The sequence below is a fragment of the Coregonus clupeaformis genome, chromosome 9 (assembly GCF_020615455.1).
Source record: "Coregonus clupeaformis isolate EN_2021a chromosome 9, ASM2061545v1, whole genome shotgun sequence".
NCBI classification, from domain to species: Eukaryota; Metazoa; Chordata; class Actinopteri; order Salmoniformes; family Salmonidae; genus Coregonus; species Coregonus clupeaformis.
The window spans coordinates 25,794,624-25,816,372 of record NC_059200.1 but is presented as its reverse complement, the minus strand read 5'-3'; the positions used below and the strand labels follow the sequence as shown (position 1 = coordinate 25,816,372).

The 21,749-nt window shown below is 42.5% G+C and overlaps 2 protein-coding genes across 2 annotated transcripts in view; one reads left to right on the top strand and one right to left on the bottom strand.

Moving 5' to 3' along the window:
* Positions 1 to 6,008: 6,008 nt before the first annotated feature.
* Positions 6,009 to 11,388, bottom strand: LOC121574262 (placenta-specific gene 8 protein-like). Its single transcript, XM_041886884.1, has 4 exons — positions 11,315 to 11,388; positions 9,884 to 9,897; positions 6,312 to 6,422; positions 6,009 to 6,127 (listed from the first exon to the last, which is right to left on the bottom strand). Exons 1-4 carry the CDS (start codon positions 11,386 to 11,388, stop codon positions 6,009 to 6,011), a joined length of 318 nt encoding a protein of 105 aa, XP_041742818.1.
* Positions 11,389 to 14,802: 3,414 nt separating this feature from the next.
* The window catches only part of LOC121574156 (A disintegrin and metalloproteinase with thrombospondin motifs 6-like), a 144,628-nt gene continuing 137,681 nt past the window's right edge, over positions 14,803 to 21,749 (top strand). Inside the window, exons 1-4 of the mRNA XM_041886792.2 lie at positions 14,803 to 15,248; positions 16,653 to 17,154; positions 17,951 to 18,351; positions 21,701 to 21,749. The exon at positions 21,701 to 21,749 is cut by the window's right edge and continues 132 nt beyond it. Coding sequence (XP_041742726.2) covers positions 17,052 to 17,154; positions 17,951 to 18,351; positions 21,701 to 21,749 — 553 coding nt within the window. The 5' untranslated portion in view covers positions 14,803 to 15,248; positions 16,653 to 17,051. The remainder of the gene's footprint in view (positions 15,249 to 16,652; positions 17,155 to 17,950; positions 18,352 to 21,700) is intronic.

Sequence of the window (21,749 nt, the reverse complement as noted above, 5' to 3'; positions counted from 1 at the left end):
GAAGACTGCTGTGGATTATATTTTGAGTTTACCATTAATCTTTATAGGACTAATAAATGGATACTTGAATCCATAGGCTCATCAAGTTACCAGTGGTTGCATATATACTTTGATTTAATGTAATACAAACCAGAGAATGCAAACACTGATGTCCCACGACGAAGGTCTTAGTGATTCAATTTGAAATGTGAAAGACACACAGGCAATGCCTACCGACACTTCATTTGTTGCTGTATTCTTGTACAACGATTTTGTTACATTTTGTTTGGAAACATTTTGTCAGACCTGGAGTGCAACTTCAACAAAGAGATGAATAAAAGTTTTAAAAATAAGTCAGCGTACATTTTTTATTTATTCTGAATAATCAGCTCTTTTTCATCACAATTTGTGTTTCAGCCATGGTTTATACTGCTGAATTTGCCATGTCCGACTTCTTCAGCAAGGTCCATCTTTGACAATAAGTATTTTCTTCCTGGTTTCTCTGCAAGAGAAAATATGAATTGCAATTTACTTCGACCCTGTCAGTATACATTACATTGTACTCTCACCAGTTTGATTGGAATACAGCAGGATAGAGATACTCATAGCCTATGGGTGATTAATTGCATGTTGTAAAACATAAGGCTTTACAACTAGATTTAGCTATGTATTTTTCCATCTACAGTCCCTCTTTATAATCAGCATCCAGGATCCAAACAACTTGTTTTATAACAACAATGACTGATAGTGTTTCTTTGTTGTACACACTCGTTGGTGACTCACTCCGTTGGATCCATACACCGGCTCAAAGTGAAAGGGACAGCCAGGCTGCTGAATTTTTATTTTATTTAACCTTTATTTAACCAGGTAAGCCAGTTGAGAACAAGTTCTCATTTACAACTGCAACCTGGCCAAGATAAAGCAAAGCAGTGCGATAAAAACAACACAGGGTTACGTATGGGGTAAACAAAACAAAGTCAAAAATACAACAGAAAATATATATACAGTGTGTGCGAATGTAGTAAGTTATGGAGGTAAGGCAATAAATAAATAGGCCATAGTGCAAAAATAGTTACCATTTCGTAATTAACACTGGAATGATAAATGTGCAAAATATGATGTGCAAATAGAGATACTGGGGTGCAAAATAAATAACAATATGGGGATGAGGTAGTTGGGTGGGCTAATTTCAGAATGGCTGCGTACAGGTGCAGTGATCGGTAAGCTGCTCTGACAACTAATGCTTAAAGTTAGTGAGGGAGATAGTCTCCAGCTTCAGAGATTTTAGCAGAGAACTGGAAGGAATGGCGGCCAAAGGAGGTGTTGGCTTTGAGGATGACCAGTGAGATATACCTGCTGGAGCGCAGAGTACGGGTGGGTGTTGCTATGGTGACCAGTGAGCTAAGATAAGACGGGGATTTGCCTAGCAGTGATTTATAGATGACCTGGAGCCAGTGGGTTTGGCGACGAATATGTAGTGAGGGCCAGCCAACAAGAGTGTACAGGTCACAATGGTGGGTAGTATATGGGGCTTTGGTGACAAAACGGATGGCACTGTGATAGACTACATCCAATTTGCTGAGTAGAGTGTTGGAGGCTATTTTGTAAATGACATCGCCGAAGTCAAGGATCGGTAGGATAGTCAGTTTTTCGAGTGCATGTTTGGCAGAATGTGTGAAGGAGGCTTTGTTGCGAAATAGGAAGCCGATTCTAGATCTAACTTTTGATTGGAGATGCTTAATGTGAGTCTGGAAGGAGAGTTTACAGTCTAACCAGACACCTAGGTATTTGTAGTTGTCCACATACTCTAGGTCAGACCCGCCGAGAGTAGTGATTCTAGTCGGGTGGGCGGGTGCCAGCAGTGTTCGGTTGAAGAGCATGCATTTCGTTTTACTAGTGTTTAAGAGCAGTTGGAGGCTACGGAAGGAGTGTTGTATGGCGTTGAAGCTCGTTTGGAGGTTTGTTAACACAGTGTCTCGGGCCAGATGTATACAAAATGGTGTCGTCCACATAGAGGTGGATCCGAGCGTCACCAGCAGCAAGAGCGACATCATTGATATACACAGAATAGGGTCGGCCCGAGAATTGAACCCTGTGGCACCCCCATAGAGACAGCCAGAGGTCCAGACAAAAGGCCCTCCGATTTGACACATTGAACTCTATCTGAGAAGTAGTTGGTGAACCAGGCGAGGCAGTCATTAGAGAAACCAAGGCTATTTAGTCTGCCAATAAGAATGAGGTGGTTGACAGAGTCGAAAGCCTTGGCCAGGTTGATGAAGACGGCTGCGCAGTACTGTCTTTTATCGATCGTGGTTATAATATCGTTTAGGACCTTGAGCGTGGCTGAGGTGCACCCATGACCAGCTCGGAAACCGGATTGCATAGCGGAGAAGGTACAGTGGGATTCGAAATGGTCGGTGATCTGTTTGTTAACTTGGCTTTCAAATACTTTCGAAAGGCAGGTCAGGATGGATATAGGTCTGTAACAGTTTGGATCTAGAGTGTCACCCCCTTTGAAGAGGGGGATGACCGCGGCAGCTTTCCAATCTTTGGGGATCTCAGACATTACGAAAGAGAGGTTGAACAGGCTAGTAATAGGGGTTGCGACAATTTCGGTGGCTAATTTTAGAAAGAAAGGGTCCAGATTGTCTAGCCCAGCTGATTTGTAGGGGTCCAGATTTTTCAGCTCTTTCAGAACATCAGCTGTCTGAATTTGTGTGTGGGGGGGGTAAGTTGCAGCGGAGGGTGCAGAGCTGGTGGCCGGGGTAGTGGTAGCCAGGTGGAAAGCATGGCCAGCCGTAGCAAAATGCTTGTTGAAATTGGAGTTAGGGCTACAGGATGCAAATTTCTGTTTGAAAAAGCTAGCCTTTGCTTTCCTAACTGATTGTGTATATTGGTTCCTGACTTCCCTGAAAAGTTACATATCGCGGGGGCTGTTCGATACTAATGCAGTACGCCACAGGATGTTTTTGTGCTGATCAAGGGCAGTCAAGTCTGAGGAGAACCAGGGGCTATATCTGTTCTTAGTTCTGAATTTTTTGAATGGGGCATGCTTATTTAAGATTGAGAGGAAAGCACTTTTAAAGAACAACCAGACATCCTCTACTGACAGAATGAGGTCAATATCCATCCAGGATACCCGGGCCAGGTCAATTAGAAAGGCCTGCTTGCTTAAGTGTTTTAGGGAGCGTTTGACAGTGATGAGGGGTGGTCATTTGACCGCGGACCCTTTACTGACGCAGGCAATAAGGCAGTGATCGCTGAGATCCTGGTTGAAGACAGCGGAAGTGTATTTAGAGGGTAAATTTGTCAGGATGATATCTATGAGGGTGCCCATGTTTACAGATTTAGGGTTGTACCTGGTAGGTTCGTTGATAATTTGTGTGAGATTGAGGGCATCTAGTTTAGATTGTAGGTTGGCCGGGGTGTTAAGCATATCCCAGTTTAGGTCACCAAGCAGTACGAACTCTGAGGATAGATGGGGGGCAATCAGTTCACATATGGTGTCCAGGGCACAGCTCGGGGCTGAGGGGGGTCTGTAGCAAGCGGCAACAGTGAGAGACTTATTTCTGGAAAGGTGGATTTTTAGAAGTAGAAGCTCAAACTGTTTGGGCACAGACCTGTATAGTAGGATAGAGCTCTGCAGGCTATCTCTACAGTAGATTGCAACCCCACCCCCTTTGGCAGTTCTATCGAGACGGAAAATGTTGTAGTTGGGGATGGAAATGTCTGAATTTTTGGTGGCCTTCCTAAGCCAGGATTCAAACACTGCTAGAACATCAGGGTTGGCGGAGTGTGCTAACACAGTGAATAACTCAAACTTAGGGAGGAGGCTTCGGATGTTAACGTGCAAGAAACCAAGGCTTTTATGGTTACAGAAGTCAGCAAATGATAATGCCTGGGAAGTTGGAGTGATACTGGGGGCTACAGGGCCTGGGTTAACATCACCAGATGAACAGAGGAGGAGTAGAATAAGGATACGGCTAAAGGCTTTAAGTACTGGTCTTCTAGTGCGTTGGGTACAGAGAAAAAAGGGGCAGATTTCCGGGCGCTGTAGAATAGATTCAGGGCATTATGTACAGACAAGGATATGGAAGGATATGAGTAAACCTAAGCGTTGGGTAATGATGAAAGAGATAGCATCACTGGAGGCACCGATTGAGTCGGTCTCCGCGTGTATGGGGGGTGGGACAAAGGAGCTATCTAAGGCAGGTTGAGCTGGGCTGGGGGATCTACAGTGAAATAGTACAATAAGAAATAACCGAAACAGAAATAAGCAAGGCATATTGACATGGGAGAGACGCATAAAGCAATCACAGGTGTTATTCGAGAGAGCTAAGACAACAGCTGGTAATGGCGACAAAGTTTGGGCTGAGGCTAAACATAAACAGGATGCGGTACTGTATAAAGGAACAGTCCAGCAGGCATCAGCTGTATAGCTGAGTTATCATAAGGTCCGGTGAACAGCAATAGGAGAGTTCGGAAGTAGTTCGGGGGCTCCTACAGCACTGGCGAGCAAGAGGCCACGGCTTGCGTGTGCTAGCGGGCCGGGGCTAGCAGATGGATAGTTGTAGCACGCCGGCTAAAGGAAAGATGTTGTGAGCTTTGTCTTTCCTCACAGTTTTAATTCATTTGAATCTACCATTATGATTAGTTACACAAGAAAAACTAGTTTAGTCAAATCTTCGTATCAAAATATGAATAACTGGAAACATTAACTTCTTAAAGTTCGCCCCCTGCACATCTGATGGACAAAACATTGGCATTGATGTAGTGACACAACATTAACAATACATACTAAAAGTACATTTCAATGGTGAAGAAGTATGCTTACTTGAGAGGCAAGGTATGATGAGAAGAAGGAGAAAAGTGGGTTTTCCAGGCATACTGACGACTACAGTAGTCCGCTATGGTGTGTTTCTCCTAGTAATAAATGTCTCTATACTCTATTAGTGTTTTGGGAAACTTCAATGACCTCATTTCTGGTCCCCCTTCTGTTCTATTAACAGTGACACACAGTTTTGGCTCTAGTCTGTAAACAAAATCTCAAACAGTAGCACCACAGATATCCAAGCTCTTATGAAGACCAATGTTGAATATTTCTCTGGGTCAGGTTGGTTTTGTCTCTATTGTTACAAGCACACTCCCTGGTGATTCATTCAGCTAGCTGTTATGGTGTCCCTTCAAGGCAATATTCAGGAGAAGGACAAACAGTTTACTTGTGTATTTATTGAGTATATAACTTCAGTGGAACACAGATCACACATAACAGAGGGGAACACTTCAAACAGACCTGCATGGTAGGGCTCCGTTTGACAAGTCAATGATAAATGTATCTCTAATGGGCTCTACAGCTTCATCCTGTCCAAGCATGTGGTTTCCATAGTTTATCACTGACTTTATCTCTTCGACAAACCCTGAGTAGCTAGTAGGCCTATAGTAATCATTACCAGGTTAACCAACATGTGTACAGTGCTTCACCCTGGCCTGAGGTGTGTTGGAGTTATATTACTGCTCAGAATATATTTTACTGATGATATACAGTTTCTAGGAATTACTGAATAATCAAGCCACAATGTATGTCACATTTTAGCATTTCAATAGCGTTCATATTAACAAATTACGGTCAGTAAAAAGCACTTATTGCTTTGTATTTCTTACATCAAGAAAATATAACTCAAAAGTAAGAACATATTTAGGATACCGGAATTCGATCTCAGATCTTTTTCTTCAGGTCTCTGACGCCATCTAGAGGACATGAATACCACGACACACTTTCTTATTTATTTTTTTTGCCTTTAAAACGCTTTACCTACTCTACTGTATGAGGATGTACCATACCACAAAGTACTACAATTACTCACTGTCTTACACTTGTAGTCAAACATGACTTTATACAGTAAGGTTAAAGTGTCAGTAGGTCTAAGGCTACGTAATCAGGTATGGTGCCACTACAGTTTCCACAGAACTACCGGGTACTCAATGTATTGCTCTGTGAAACATTATCAGACTTGTGGTTGTACCTTAGCTCAGAAGATCCCCTGCTCCTTCCGTAGATCTATGTCTCTCTTCAGCTGACAGGTAGAGCACAGCCTACACCACAAGATGGCACAGAAGTCCCCACACAGGGAGCCCTGGACACCAAACCAAACAAGACACTTAGTCCAGGACAGGAGAGAGGCAGGGAGTGCCTCATCATACATACATCAGAGCCTGTCCATCTGGTTAGAATGTTTCATGTGACAGAATAACAGACCTAGAGCAGCGTATGACTGTTACAGTAGAAGCTAAGGGAAAGGAACTGTATCTGGTGAGGTACATGGTGCGGTACATGGTGCGGTACATGGTGCGCATGGCCATGGTAGGCCCACACAGACAACACTCATTCATATCACTGGCGATAGAGCAGCCCAGACATGGGAAGCACCAATAACCATAACAATCTAGGAGAGAGAGGGGGATGGTGAGAGAGAGGGGGGACAGATAGAGAGACAATGAGAGCGAGGAACCATCAAATGAATATGGTAATTTGTCGTTTGCTAGAATGTGCTGTGTTTCCACCTCAAATGCCACAATCAAACCTGAATCTAACCTTTATTAAACTTGTTCTCACAGCATTTGGAAAGGACAGGAGGCTGATACTAACAGCATTGGTGTCAACACAATTACATAGACTGCCTTGTTACTTACTGCACAACAGTGTCCTCATCAGCTCACATAAGGAACACCTTTGCATAGACAGTATTGCGTGCATATGGTACTGTGGGTGTACTGTGTACATGTGATAGTGATCAGTAGAAGTTACCTCTCCCTAGTACAGTGACTGTGTCCTGGGCCTTCTACTACGGTAGAACATTCAAAGCACTCCATTTGTTTGTATTGAAATGCAGAGTCAAATGGAGCCTTCTTTCAGCCAGTGTAAGTAATGAATCCACTGGTGCCAAAATTGTCTGATTGTGATAATGAAATGTAGATATATACCATAGATATAGAATTTATATATATGTAGTATACATAGTACTTCACAAATAAGTCAATACAATAGGTCAACATGTGGTTCTAGGCTTTATAATGTTATAAACTTTAGTACTGCTATGTAACCTCATTCAGTGTCTGGGTTCTATCTGTTGTGGTCAGCCCTGGGTTCAAATATACTGAACAAAAATATAAACACAACATGCAACAATTTCAAAGATTTTACTGAGTTACAGTTCACATAAGGAAATCAGTCAATTCACCTGTGTAATTAATGATCATGCTGTTTAATCAACTTCTTGAATTCCACACCTGTCAGGTGGATGGATTATCTTGGCAAAGGAGAAATGCAAACTAACAGGGATGTAAACAAATTTGTGCACAACATTTGAGAGAAATAAGCTTGTTGTGTTTATGGAACATTTCTGGGATTTTTTATTTCAGCTCATGAAACATGGCACCAACACTTTACATGTTGTGTAGATATTTTTGTTCAGTATAGTTAAGAGGTTCACTACTATTCACTACTCCATTTTCCCATCAGAGTTGTGTTTCCATCAAGTTGACTTGTTGCAGATAATAGTCTGTGCATAAATACATAGTGCACTTAAAAATAACTTTTGAGGTTCAATTCCCATTTAAGTTCAATGGGTTTCCATCGCATTTTCAACTGTAGGCCTACTGTCACTTATTGTGATATTGTGTAGCTATAGTGAATGTGCCCACTCTGGTATGGGCACGTGCACTCTAGCCAACAGCTACAGCTTAGGTATAGCCTACTACATGATGATATTACTATAGACAAAAGTGCGAGATTGTTTTTATTGGTCAAATGGCAGCCAAGCATCGATCATCATGCCACCAGAATATGACCATCAATATTTATTGAAAGGAGTGTCAACCTAATCACTGTGCACTTTCACCACCCTGTGAAGTTCATCATAACTTGTTTCATCTGTAGCCTAATAAACTGTATGCTTTCCCATGATGTCTTGACATTTTTTATCCGACATGTAGGCTACTTTACTTGCATAAAAAGGCTAGATGGAAACCTTCTTAATATCAAACCATTTTGAAGATGCTGGATTTATATTTTGGATGAATGTGTGCTATATTGAAGCGTTAGGTTCTCAAGGAATAGCCGCTCGGAATTTCCTGAATAACTTGGCCTGCCGGGAGTATTTGTATTTATTAAGGATCCCCATTAGTTCCTGCCAAGGCAGCAGCTACTCTTCCTGGGGTCCAGCAACATTAAGGCAGTTATATACAATTTAAAATATTACATGACATTACATTTCATTACACTTTTCACAACACATTAAGTGTGTTCCCTCAGGCCACTACCCTACTATCACATATTTACAATGCAACATTCATGTGTACGTGTGTGTAGAGTCTTATCATGTGTATGTGTGTCTGTACCTGTGTGTGTGTCTCTTCACAGTCCCCACTGTTCCATAAGGTGTATTTTTATCTGTTTTAAAAATCTGATTCTACTGCTTGCATCAGTTACCTGATGTGGAATAGAGTTCCATGTAGCCATGGCTCTATGTAGTACTGTGCGTCTCCCATAGTCTTCTCTTGACTTGGGGATTTTGAAGAGACCTTTGTTGGCATGTCTTGTGGGGTGTGCATGGGTGTCCGAGCTGTGTTCTAGTAGTTTAAACAGACACCTCGGTGCATTCAGCATGTCAACACTTCTTACAAAAACAAGTAGTGATGAAGTCAATCTCTCCTCCACTTTGAGCCATGAGAGATTTACATGCATGTTATTAATATTAGCTCTCTGTGTACTTTTAAGGGCCAGCCGTGCTGCCCTGTTCTGAGCCAATTGTAATTTTCCGAGGTCCCTGTTTGTGGCACCTGACCACATGACTGAACAGTAGTCCAGGTGCAACAAAGAGGACCTGCCTTGTTGATAGTGTTGTTAAAAAGGCAGAGCAGCGCATTATTATGGACAAACCTCTCCTCATCTTAGCTACTGTTGTATCAACATGTTTTGACCATGACAGTTTACAATCCAGTGTTACTCCAAGCAGTTTAGTCACCTCAACTTGCTCAATTTCCACATTATTTATTACAAGATTTAGTTGAGGTTTAGGGTTTAGTCAATGATTTGTCCCAAATTCAATGCTTTTAGTTTTTGAGATATTTAGGACTAACTTATTCCTTGACACCCATTCTGACTGCAGCTCTTTGTTAAGTGTTGCAGTCATTTCACTCACTTTATAGTGTTGAGTCATCTGCATACATAGACACACTGGCTTTTCTCAAGGCCAGTGGCATGTCATTAGTAAAGATTGAAAAAAGTAAGGGGCCTAGACAGCTGCCCTGGGAAATTCCTGATTCTACCTGGATTATGTTGGAGAGGCTTCCATTAAAGAACACCCTCTGTGTTCTGTTAGACAGGTAACTCTTTATCCACAATATAGCAGGAGGTGTAAAGCCATAACACATACGTTTTTCCATCAGCAGACTATGATCGATAATGTCAAAAGCCGCACTGAAGTCTAAGAAAACAGCTATTATTATCCATTTCTCTGAGCCAATCATCAGTAATTTGTGTAAGTGCCATGCTTGTTGAATGTCCTTCCCTATAAGCGTGCTGAAAGTCTGTTGTCAATTTGTTTACAGTAAAATAGCATTGTATCTGGTCAAACACCATTTTTTCCAAAAGTTTACTAAGGGTTGGTAACAGGCTGATTGGTCGGTTATTTGAGCCAGTAAAGGGGGCTTTACTATTCTTGGGTAGCGGAATTACTTTTGCTTCCCTCCAGGCCTGAGGGCACACACTTTCTAGTAGGCTTAGATTGAAGATATGGCAAATAGGAGTGGCAATATCGTCCGCTATTATCCTCAGTAATTTTTCATCCAAGTTGTCAGACCCCGGTGGCTTGTCATTGTTGATAGACAACAATATTTTTTTCACCTCTTCCACACTCACTTTACGGAATTAAAAATTACAATGCTTGTCTTTCATAATTTCATCAGTTATACTTGGATGTGTAGTGTCAGTATTTATTTCTGGCATGTCATGCCTAAATTTGCTAATCTTGCCAATGAAAATATCAGTGGGTTTTGTGATGAATGAGCCATTTGATTAAATGAATGATGGAGCTGAGTTTGCCTTTTTGCCCAAATTTTCATTTAAGGTGTTCAGAGCTTTTTACTATCATTCTTTATATCATTCTTTATCATTTCTTTATCATATCATATGATTTATATTTGTTTATCTATGTGGCCACATTATTATAGGAGGACTTGGGAGAATGATGATTTGCAACAGACAGCGCATTCAGTATCAGAAGTAAAAATGCAGCCAGACTGGCCTGGTACTGTGCCTTCGATGTTCTGGCTTCTCCAGATAGAGAGATAGCTCTCCTATCAGCTATCCCTATTTTGTCTTGTGGATTCATATTGAAAATTGATGCAGTTTTGAATACTTTTATGTGTAATATAATTTCTAGTTAGCCTATTGCAGATCTGGACAAACGATCCACCTACCACTATTGTCACTATTAACATTTTTAGTCATTTAGCAGACGCTCTTATCCAGAGCGACTTACATTTTATTTGTTGTTTTTTTCATACTGGCCCCCCGTGGGAATCGAACCCACAACTCTGGCATTGCAAACGCCATGCTCTACCAACTGAGCTACATCCCTGCTAGCCATTCCCTGTTATTTTCTGATTAACAAAGAAATATTTGTTGCATATTGACAACATAGGTGTATAGTTACCAGAAGGAGAGGTCAGTGCAGGTGCATCAAAGCTGGGACCGAGAGACTGAAAAACAGCTTCCATCTCAAGGCCATCAGACTGTTAAATAGCCATCACTAGCCGGCCACCACCTGGTTACTCAACCCTGCACCTTAGAGACTGCTGCCCTATATACATAGACATGGAATCACAGGCCACTTTAATAATGGAACATTAGTCACTTTAATAATGTTTACATACTGCTTTACTCATCTAATTTTTATATACTGTATTCTATTCTACTGTATTTTAGTCAATGCCACGCCGACATTGCTCGTCCTAATAGTTATATATTTCTTAATACCTTTCTTTTACTTTTAGATTTGTGTATTGTTGTGAATTGTTAGATACTACTGCGCTGTTGGAGCTAGGAACACAAGCATTTCGCTACACCCGCAATAACATCTGCTAAATATGTGTATGTGACAAACAAAATTGGATTTGATTTGATTTTACTGTAACTACCTGTCAGTTCAGGAGGGAGAAAACAAAGGAAAAGTTGACTATTTGCTACCTCACTGTTATGCATGAAATGAAGAAAAATACTGGATGTACAAAAAGATATACAGCCACTCTTAGTTGAGTTAGAATTTCAGTCCACTTACATGTCCCACAGAGGCCAGTCTGGAAGTCTGATGGAGCGTAGCTAGTTGGTTGGTTAATTACAACAGCCATGCTCTCTCTATGGAAGACAATGTGGCACAGGTCATCATTCAGTACAACCTAAACAAAGGCTCTTAGGTGTTCTGTTAAATTATTGTTCCTAAATGGTTCCTACAATTGTGGTACTATTACAATATTTTCAATTCCCTAACCGTCAAACCATGCAAGAAAAGCTACCAATAGCCCAAGCAAAATGTCAAACCCATGGAAAATGACAAATGACAAATGCATATTTGTCATGAAACCATGATAAAACCTGAAAAATGCCTTCATTGTCAAAACAGTTGCTATAGTTATTACTCTACCTTCAAACAGGATTTCTAGCCATTTGGTAACTTGTTGTGAAGTAAAACTCACCGGTATTAGGTAGTTCAGCCAAAGGATGAATCCTCAGTGGTAGCAGGTGGAAAACTGAGTGAGGAGTCTGGGGACATCTTTTTACAGTACCAGTCAAAAGTTTGGACACACCTACTCAATCCAGGGTTTTTCTTTATTTTTACTATTTTCTACATTGTAGAATAATAGTGAAGACATCAAAACTATGAAATAACACTACCTCTTTAAGGAATACCTGGAATAGTATAAAATAATCATTCTTCCCCCACCCCCCATAAAAAATAAAAAAAGGTGGTTGTCCCACTGGCTATCATAAGTTGAATGCACCAATTTGTAAGTCGCTCTGGATAAGAGCGTCTGCTAAATGATGTAAATGTAAATGTAAATATGGAATCAGGTAGTAACCCAAAAAGTGTTAAACAAATCAAAATATATTTTATATTTAAGATTCTTCAAATAGCCACCCTTTGCCTTGATGACAGCTTTCACACTCTTGACATTCTCTCAACCAGCTTCATGAGGTAGTCACATGGAATGCATTTCAATTAGCCTCATAGAGGATCTAGATACTGTGAGGGAAAAAAGTATTTGATCCCCTGCTGATTGTGTACGTTTGCCCACTGACAAAGACATGATCAGTCTATAATTTTAATGGTAGGTTTATTTGAACAGTGAGAGACAGAATAACAACAAAGAAATCCAGAAAAACACATGTCAAAAATGTTATAAATTGATTTTTATTTTAATGAGGGAAATAAGTATTTGACCCCTCTGCAAAACATGACTTAGTACTTGGTGGCAAAACCCTTGTTGGCAATCACAGAGGTCAGACGTTTCTTGTAGTTGGCCACCAGGTTTGCACACATCTCAGGAGGGATTTTGTTCCACTCCTCTTTGCAGATCTTCTCCAAGTCATTAAGGTTTCGAGGCTGACGTTTGGCAACTCGAACCTTCAGCTTCCTCCACAGATTTTCTATGGGATTAAGGTCTGGAGACTGGCTAGGCCACTCCAGGACCTGAATGTGCTTCTTCTTGAGCCACTCCTTTGTTGCTTTGGCTGTGTGTTTTGGGTCATTGTCATGCTGGAATACCCATCCATGACCAATTTTCAATGCCCTGGCTGAGGGAAGGAGGTTCTCACCCAAGATTTGACGGTACATGGCCCCGTCCATCGTCCCTTTGATGCGGTGAAGTTGTCCTGTGCCCTTAGCAGAAAAACACCCACAAAGCATAATGTTTCCACCTCCATGTTTGACGGTGGGGATGGTGTTCTTGGGGTCATAGGCAGCAGTCCTCCTCCTCCAAACACGGCGAGTTGAGTTGATGCCAAAGAGCTCGATTTTGGTCTCATCTGACCACAACACTTTCACCCAGTTCTCCTCTGAATCATTCAGATGTTCATTGGAAAACTTCAGACGGCCCTGTATATGTGCTTTCTTGAGCAGGGGGACCTTGCGGGCGCTGCAGGATTTTAGTCCTTTACGGCATAGAGTGTTACCAATTGTTTTCTTGGTGACTATGATCCCAGCTGCCTTGAGATCATTGACAAGATCCTCCCGTGTAGTTCTGGGCTGATTCCTCACCGTTCTCATGATGAGATCTTGCATGGAGCCCCAGGCCGAGGGAGATTGACAGTTTGTTTCTTCCATTTGCGAATAATCGCACCAACTGTTGTCACCTTCTCACCAAGCTGCTTGGCGATGGTCTTGTAGCCCATTCCAGCCTTGTGTAGGTCTACAATCTTGTCCCTGACATCCTTGGAGAGCTCTTTGGTCTTGGCCATGGTGGAGAGTTTGGAATCTGATTGATTGATTGCTTCTGTGGACAGGTGTCTTTTATACAGGTAACAAACTGAGATTAGGAGCACTCCCTTTAAGAGTGTGCTCCTAATCTCAGCCCATTACCTGTATAAAAGACACCTGGGAGCCAGAAATCTTTCTGATTGAGAGGGGGTCAAATACTTATTTCCCTCATTAAAATGCAAATCAATTTATAACATTTTTGACATGCGTTTTTCTGGATTATTTTGTTGTTATTCTGTCTCTCACTGTTAAAATAAACCTACCATTAAAATTATAGACTGATCATTTCTTTGTCAGTGGGCAAACGTACAAAATCAACAGTGGATCAAATAATTTTTTCCCTCACTGTATATATATATATAGAGAGAGAGAGAGAGAGAGGAGAGGGGGGGGGAGGATTCCCTTTGATCAAAGATTCTCCTGATTTACATTTAAACTCTGAAGTTTTGCAATTTAGGCAGGAATTCAATAAAATCTACAATGAGGAAACCTCAGACTAAGAACACATAAAATGCCTCAAATTAATAAGGCAATAAGTATAGGCGAAATAAAGAGGACAAGATGCATTTCTGAGATTAATTAATAGAGCTAACGATGAAAGTTAATAATGGATGAAAGTTGCTATATAGTTTATGAACACTGGATGGCGCAACAATCCTTGAAATAGTTATGTGTTAAATAATCAGATGAAGCGTGTGAAAGAGTGTGAAAGTGTGTCAATGTGTGAGTTCGTGTGTGTGTGTGTGCGTGGCGTCAATATGCATGTGTTTGTGAGCGTATGTAGTGTGTGTGTGTGTGTGTGTGTGTGTGTGTGTGTGTGTGTGTGTGTGTGTGTGTGTGTGTGTGTGTGTGTGTGTGTGTGTGTGTGTGTGTGTGTGTGTGTTGGAGTGTCAGTGTAGTATGTGCATTTCATCTTATCCAAGGTAAGAATAAATACAGTCTAGGGCAGGCTATTAAAGCTTACCAATTTCACTAGACTTTATATGTTAGCTAGGTCTCCACACATTTTTTTAAATATTTGTTTTACACCTGTGTTTATCTTTGTTGCAATAAATACTTTTTTAAGTATGCCACATTTTCTTACTGTGATTGTTGGCAAATACTGTCAATTATAATACACTTTGCGCTGATAGTTCTTGAACCCTATTTCTATCCCCCCAGTCCTCCTCCCCCTGCACGTGATAATAGATCGGAACATGCGCACACATGGTTAGAATGGGCACATCTGCAATGACGTAAACTGAACCGCCCAGCCTGAAAAAGCTGCCAATTTGAAGCAGCTCAGAACTTGGCTATGGTTCCAGACCGGGTATACTGTATTAAAGGGGGGTATACTTCAACTCAATTTAGCTGTGTTGCATGCACTGTCCTAGACCTAGACTATTTGCTATTATTATGCAGAATACTACCTGCGTTATCCAAAAGTAACAACTCAGCAAACACACCAAATCTATAAATTAGGTGTCATTATTCTTGGGCATAGACTATTTTCTGCAAAGATAGTTGTATTTTAGCCTGCGCTCCACTCTGTTTTCTTAAGGGGAGCGAGCCGCTGCAGTAGCGGGATGAGAGTCCAAGAAAAAGAGAAGAGAATGGCATAAACCGAGAAGAGATGGACAGAGGAGAGAAGTGATCTGGCTACCACGGAACTCAGTGCAGACGAAGTCTATTGTCTGCACACTGTACTCTACTCTCCACAGTTGGGTTTTGCCGCTGCCAATGAAAATCAAGACGGTAACTATCTGCTCGTAGTCTATCAGCACTCCATAGACACAACTCATGCACGTTTAACGGAGACACCGCAGATTCCTCTTCTTTAAAACCTGTAGGCTATCCATCTTTAGAAAATAACAGAAAATGCAATGACTTGTCTTTCGCATTGTAGACTACATATTTTGGAAAAACTCTTTTGTGATTTTAACAAAACGAGAAATAGATAAAAATTAATAAATTAAAGCTTATAGGCACTTACAATTCCTAACACTGACAGTGTTTGGCGAGTAGCCTAAATGGTTAAAGTTGCAAACTTGCATCCACTATTTCCTAGATTAGCTGAAGCAGTGAAAAGTCACTTGTTTTTATTTGAGCGATCGGTTGGTCGGTCGGTAGGTGTAGTCTGATGTATTCGGGCCGAGTGCCAACTGTCTGGGTCAGACGGAGTGGCCAAGTAGATTTAGCGCTGCTGTCTGGATATGTGCAGCTATGTTGGTTACACAGCCTTTAGAGAAGGTACAACACGCCGCTTCCAACACTATGGATTCTGTCCGCAGACAGATACCCACCCATACTGTCTTTACGCACATCCGATAGATCAGAGGTGATTGGTGGAATTTACGCATCATTTTCACTAGGACCTAAACGTAGAACCTCGCCTGCACTTGGTTCTAACAGTTTGGCATGCAGTTTATGGGCTGTGTGAGTGACTGACCTTCTCTTTCTTGAAGAATATCCCGTAAGTGATTTGAAATACAATTTTATTTATTTATTGATTGATTAATTGATTGATAGGTTAATGGATAAATGTGTGCATTATTACATGTTTATGACATGATAATTACACCTTTACTTCTGCGTTATTTACACACAAAAACACACACACACACACACACACACACACACACACACACACACACACACACACACACACACACACACACACACACACACACACACACACACACACTCAGAGGGCTTGCTGAGACCAACATTGATCTGTTGATTTGCTCCTGGCTGCAGAGAGCATCAGTGGGATAGCGATGTCAACCTGTTATAGAGACAGGTGCTGTGTTGACTGAGTGGGCTGGCGGACATCAGCACATGCTGCTTTTGTACTTGATCAATGGGTTGTTGTTGTTGACTTGCTGTTGAATGTCTGAGAGGCTGTCTTCTCCTTAGGCTGTGGAGATGGTGTGGTGTCATAAACACCCTTAAACACACACCCTGGCCCCGGGTTTAGCAGGCAGCTGGAGGATGGTATTTCTGTCATGGAGTGTACTGTTGGTCATTTGGCATCTTTTTTCTCTATGGCTAATTGTAATTTATAGATTAAACGTTTAGCCTATGTAGGATGTAACAAGCAGTAGACTAGTTGTTTTGTAGCAGGTATGCTTATTTACCTATGAAATGATGTATTCACAGGTATGCAGATGGATTGGTCAAGATAAACTTCCAATATAGATCTAGATCTATAGTGGATGTGTTTGAAGAGACTGACTGATCTACTGCTGGATTCTAGCATCATCACCGCCCATGATGAGTGGCTGACATGAGCTCAGAGGGAAACGCCAGTGAGGTCTGGAAGTGTCAACTGCCCTCAGGAGGAAGCTGAGTGTCTCTGAGACATTCTCTGGATGAGACCTGGATGAGACGGGAAGAGAAGGAGAAGTAGTGAGAACAGGTCCCACACAGAGGACCTAAAACCATGGACTTGTTATGGTGCCAGGCACGCCGGACTGATCGTGTGTTCCTAGTCCGTCAGTAGCACAACCACCCCCCTTACCCCTCCTCCCCCCAACCCCATGTCAGACCTTTCTCTAAATGATGGAAATTTTGTGGAAGACGCTGACTTGGATATTGATATTGAGCCTGGTGGTGGTCATGGCTTCCTCTGAATTTCAAAGACTTTCGCACAACTCACAAGGTAGGACTGCGCATTGCTTAATAACCTTTTACTGCAGTGGGCTAAATCAGGGTCACACAGAGTGATTCATGGTAGTCTTAAATAGATCTACTTTGAAACAAAAGGATACACCTCAAACAAATGGTTATGGGCTTTAAAAAAATAAGACACCTGTACCATGTCAGACATAGAGTTGAAATGTATTCCATTTTGAGTTTGCATCCCAATATTACACTTTATATACATCCCAGAAGATTGCAATATATCAAAACTGTTTGACATAGAAATACCGGATTTTCTTTGTTGAAAAAACCCCCACAATCTTTATTAATTATATTAATAACATTCCACCCATGAGGCCACTAGAGGGCGCTTTTGGTAATAGACTGCAGGAAAGGAGTTTGTGCACATCTCCCTAGGTACTAGAAATGCTCTCCTTAAGAGAAAGTGATTTCTCTAAGCAGTGAGGCAGGTGTAGGCATGGTTGCTGCACATGGTCAGTGGTCAGTCAGTCAGTGAGACATCTGTAACGTCTGGTGGTCCTGACCTCACTATTGTTTTAGAGGGATGAACCTACTACACTGTAGATCACAACCTGCTAGCTCTGGCACACTGTGAGGTCATATATGTCCTGTCACTGTCTGAGTTCCACCATAGACATACACTGACATTCTACTTTCTATGAGTCCTACTATCTATAGTGTGTATCCTGTATGTATTCTGCAATGGCTAGATCCCCCTCATTTGTCTCTTCCTTCGTCTCTCCTCCTCCGATGGCTCGTCCCTCCATCCCCCCATTCATTATTTTCTGTAAAAGATGAGTACCTGTCCTACCTGCGGCACTACCAGCTGACTGTGCCAGTGCGAGTGGACGAGAACGGGGACTTCCTCAGCTACACTGTGAAACACCACAGGCCCGGTCGCAAGAGACGAACCGCAGACGCCATCAACACCACCATCGGCCCAGAGCCAACAGACCACGCCGAACAGGACCCGGCCCAGTCCCGGCTCTTCTTCAGACTGTCGGCTTACGGAAAGCACTTTCACTTAAACCTGACCCTCAACCCCCACCTGGTGTCCAAACATTTCACAGTGGAGTACTGGGGGAGAGAGGGCCTGGAGTGGAGACACGACATGGTGGAGAACTGCCACTATGTAGGATACCTGCACGATCAGTACAGCTCCACCAGAGTAGCGCTCAGTAACTGTAAGGGTTTGGTGAGTACCATGGGATGTGTTTGGTTTGGGTGTGTGTTGGAAGGAAGCTACTGTATGTAGTAGCCAATCAGGGTATTGGAATGTGTGCTGAAAGGATGGAAGAGAGGACAACTTGATCTTTCTGTTTCCAAGTAGAACAACCACCACCACCCTACTCCCCTTCATGGGTTTCTGTGACTTTAGTTTTGAGTATGTCTGAGTGTATTTGTGTATATTTGAGTGTGTTTGAGTAGTACTCAAGGACCTGTTTTGTGAGGAGGCCGGGAGGCCCCCATTGACCAGTCTTCTCTCTGTCTGAGTCACAGAGAGTTAATACTATGCCGTCTCTCTGCTCTGCTCTGCTCTGCTTACCTCAGACAAACCCACAGCTCTACGGAATTAGACAGAGTGTAGTTTGCTAAATAGCATGTTGGCCTCCCTCCACCTGGCACAATGACACTGTTAGGATAGGGCATAGTAGGAGAAGGCGGATGGGGAAAGCTCTCTACAGGATCATCAGAGCTTTAGTCACAGCCAGCCAGAAAGCCAGTCAACCAGGCAGTCAGCCAACCAGCCAGCCAGTCCACCCACTATAAAGAACCTAACATGCAGCCAGACAGCAGCCAGCCAACCAGCCAGCCAACCAGCCAGCCAACCAGCCAGCCAGCCAGCCAGCCAGCCAGCACACCAGCAACCAGCCAGCCAGCCAGCCAGCCAACAGCCAGCCAACCAGCCAGCCAGCCAGCCAGCCAGCCAGCCAACCAGCCAACCAGCCAGTCAGCCACCATAGGGTACCCCACACCTATCCTTCTCAATGGACTGTGACAGTAAGCATGCAGGGCTGTTTTTCTGTTTGTTTACTAAACAGTCAGTACCAACTCTCTTGTTTTGGGCACGCATCAAACTTCTCCTCAGGTTTCAGTTTCCCCAGATAAACTAATGCCCAGTCCCAAATCAACCCCTAGAGGTTGGATGGATGAGTGCAGGCAATATGGTAATAGCTCCACACAGCCCTAGGCCAGGACTATATGATAGTGTCAGATCTATGTGACGTGTCTGTTTGGAGGTTAGGGACTAGACAAGGGGGTTATGAACTGGGCTTGACTTTCTCCAGTGAAAAAATAAAGAAAGGGATTGTGTTGCTTTCTGGGGGCCTTAACGAGGCAGCTAATCAAAGCTTAAGTATTGTTCCTCCTAAAGGTGTTGATCTTAGACTAACAGACTGGCCAGACTGTTTTTGTTAAAACTCACCACTGACAGACTGGCCAGACTGTTTTCATTAAAACTCACCACTGACAGACTGGCCAGACTGTCTTCATTAAAACTCACACTGACAGACTGGCCAGACTGCTTTGTTAAAACTCACCGCTGATGGACTGGACAGACTGTCTTCATTAAAACTCACCACTGATAGACTGGCCAGACTGTCTTAATTAAAACTCACCACTGACAGACTGGCCAGACTGTTTTCAATAAAACTCACCACTGACAGACTGGCCAGACTGTCTTCATTAAAACTCACCACTGACAGACTGGCCAGACTGTTTTCATTAAAACTCACCACTGACACACTGGCCAGACTGTTTTCATTAAAACTCACCACTGACAGACTGGCCAGACTGTTTTCATTAAAACTCACCACTGACAGACTGGCCAGACTGTTTTCATTAAAACTCACCACTGACAGACTGGCCAGACTGTTTTCATTAAAACTCACCACTGACAGACTGGCCAGACTGTCTTCATTAAAACTCACCACTGACAGACTGGCCAGACTGTTTTCATTAAAACTCACCACTGAGTTGAAGCCTAAATATTGTTGTCCATTAGTTTACTCCAATTAGGGGTGGAAGCATTTGGAAAAAACTCTTACGTCCCCTCTTAACCCCCTCTTATCCCCCTCTTATTCCCTCTAACCCCCCTCTTATCCCCCCTCTTAACCCCCCCTTATCCCCCCTCTAAACCCCCCTCTTATCCCCCCCTCTTATCTCCCCTCTTATCCCCCCTCTAATCCCCCATCCCTCCTCTTATCCCTCCAGCCCTCCTCTTATCCCCCATCCCTCCTCTTATCCCCCATCCCTCCTCTTATCCCCCCTCTTATCCCCCATCCCTCCTCTTATCCCTCCATCCCTCCTCTTATCCCCCCATCCCTCCTCTTATCCCCCCTCTTATCCCCATCCCTCCTCTTATCCCCCCTCTTATCCCCCATCCCTCCTCTTATACCCCATCCCTCCTCTTATCCCACCTCTTATCCCCCATCCCTCCTCTTATCCCACCTCTTATCCCCCCATCCCTCCTCTTATTCCTCCTCTTATTCCCCCTAACCCCCCTCTTATCTCCCCTCTTATCCCCCCTCTTATCCCCCATCCCTCCTCATATCCCCCCTCTTATCCCCCCTCTTTTACTTTGAAACGTCTCAGAATAAGAAGAAAGCTCTGTTCCTCTGTGCCAATCGCAATTATGTGGAGAAAAACATGTATTACCGTTGTTGCGGCCAAACATACAGTATCATACATTTAATTAGTATTATGTCTGTTTCGCCTCAGACCATTTTAATAGTACCAAAAAAGGACAAAATGAAATGTATCTGTAGTTTAATCTCGTAAATTGCCAGACGTATTTGATATCTTGACATCACACTCTGCTAGGCATTTATCAAATATGGGTTTCTTGCCGGCGTGTGCCAAGTTGTCATATTTGGTTAATTGGTTTCATTGTGTGTTTTACGGAGGGAAGCAGCGTGCCAATGTTTTTTATAAACACATTCTGAAGTACTTTTCAATTTATGTTACAAAGGGGGTGTTCAAGGGCAGAGAGCTGTGTATTTTGGTTCCAGTCCCAGTAATTACAGCGTTGTTCTAGGTGTAATTGGTTGTTATAACATGATTTATCAAATTGCTTCGGAGTGTGGGGTGTTTTTACATCTGACTGCAGTGCAACACACAGAGCAGAGCAGAGCAGAGCTGTGAGTTAGTTGTTCTATGTGCTGCAGCCTGCAATGTTACTAGATGGCTAGCCATCTAGCCCTGACTCAGGGTGCCAATCATTTCACAGATGATTGTGGTTGTGCTGAACAAAGCGTTCAACCTGGTTAATAATACTCATTAGTAAAACAATATGTTGATTACTATAATGAAAATGGTTATTTGTCAAAAGTAATTTCATATAAACAGCTTAAAATTGTTTACTGTAAGGCAATTTAGGCTGGTCTGACTTACTTTTGGCAAAATGTTTAAAAATTTTTTAAGAGCGTTATGTAATTATTACTACAATAAGATCAATTCAAATGTTGTGTTTATGTGTGTGTGTTGTGACATTGTTTGCCTTTGCTTATAACCTGTCTCTCTCGATGTTCTTGTTTCTCAACAAGCACGGTGTTATTACAACAGAAGAAGAGCAGTATTTAATAGAGCCATTCA

What these genes read in the sequence shown, in the direction of transcription:
- LOC121574262 (XM_041886884.1), bottom strand. Translation starts at nt 11,388, where the DNA reads ATGGCTGTTGTAATTAACCAACCAACTAGCTACGCTCCATCAGACTTC. An exon ending in GCGCACCATGTACCGCACCA is followed by an intron (nt 6,128 to 6,311) that starts TGTACCGCACCA and finishes AGTGTCTTGTTT; the next exon opens with GGTTTGGTGTCCAGGGCTCC.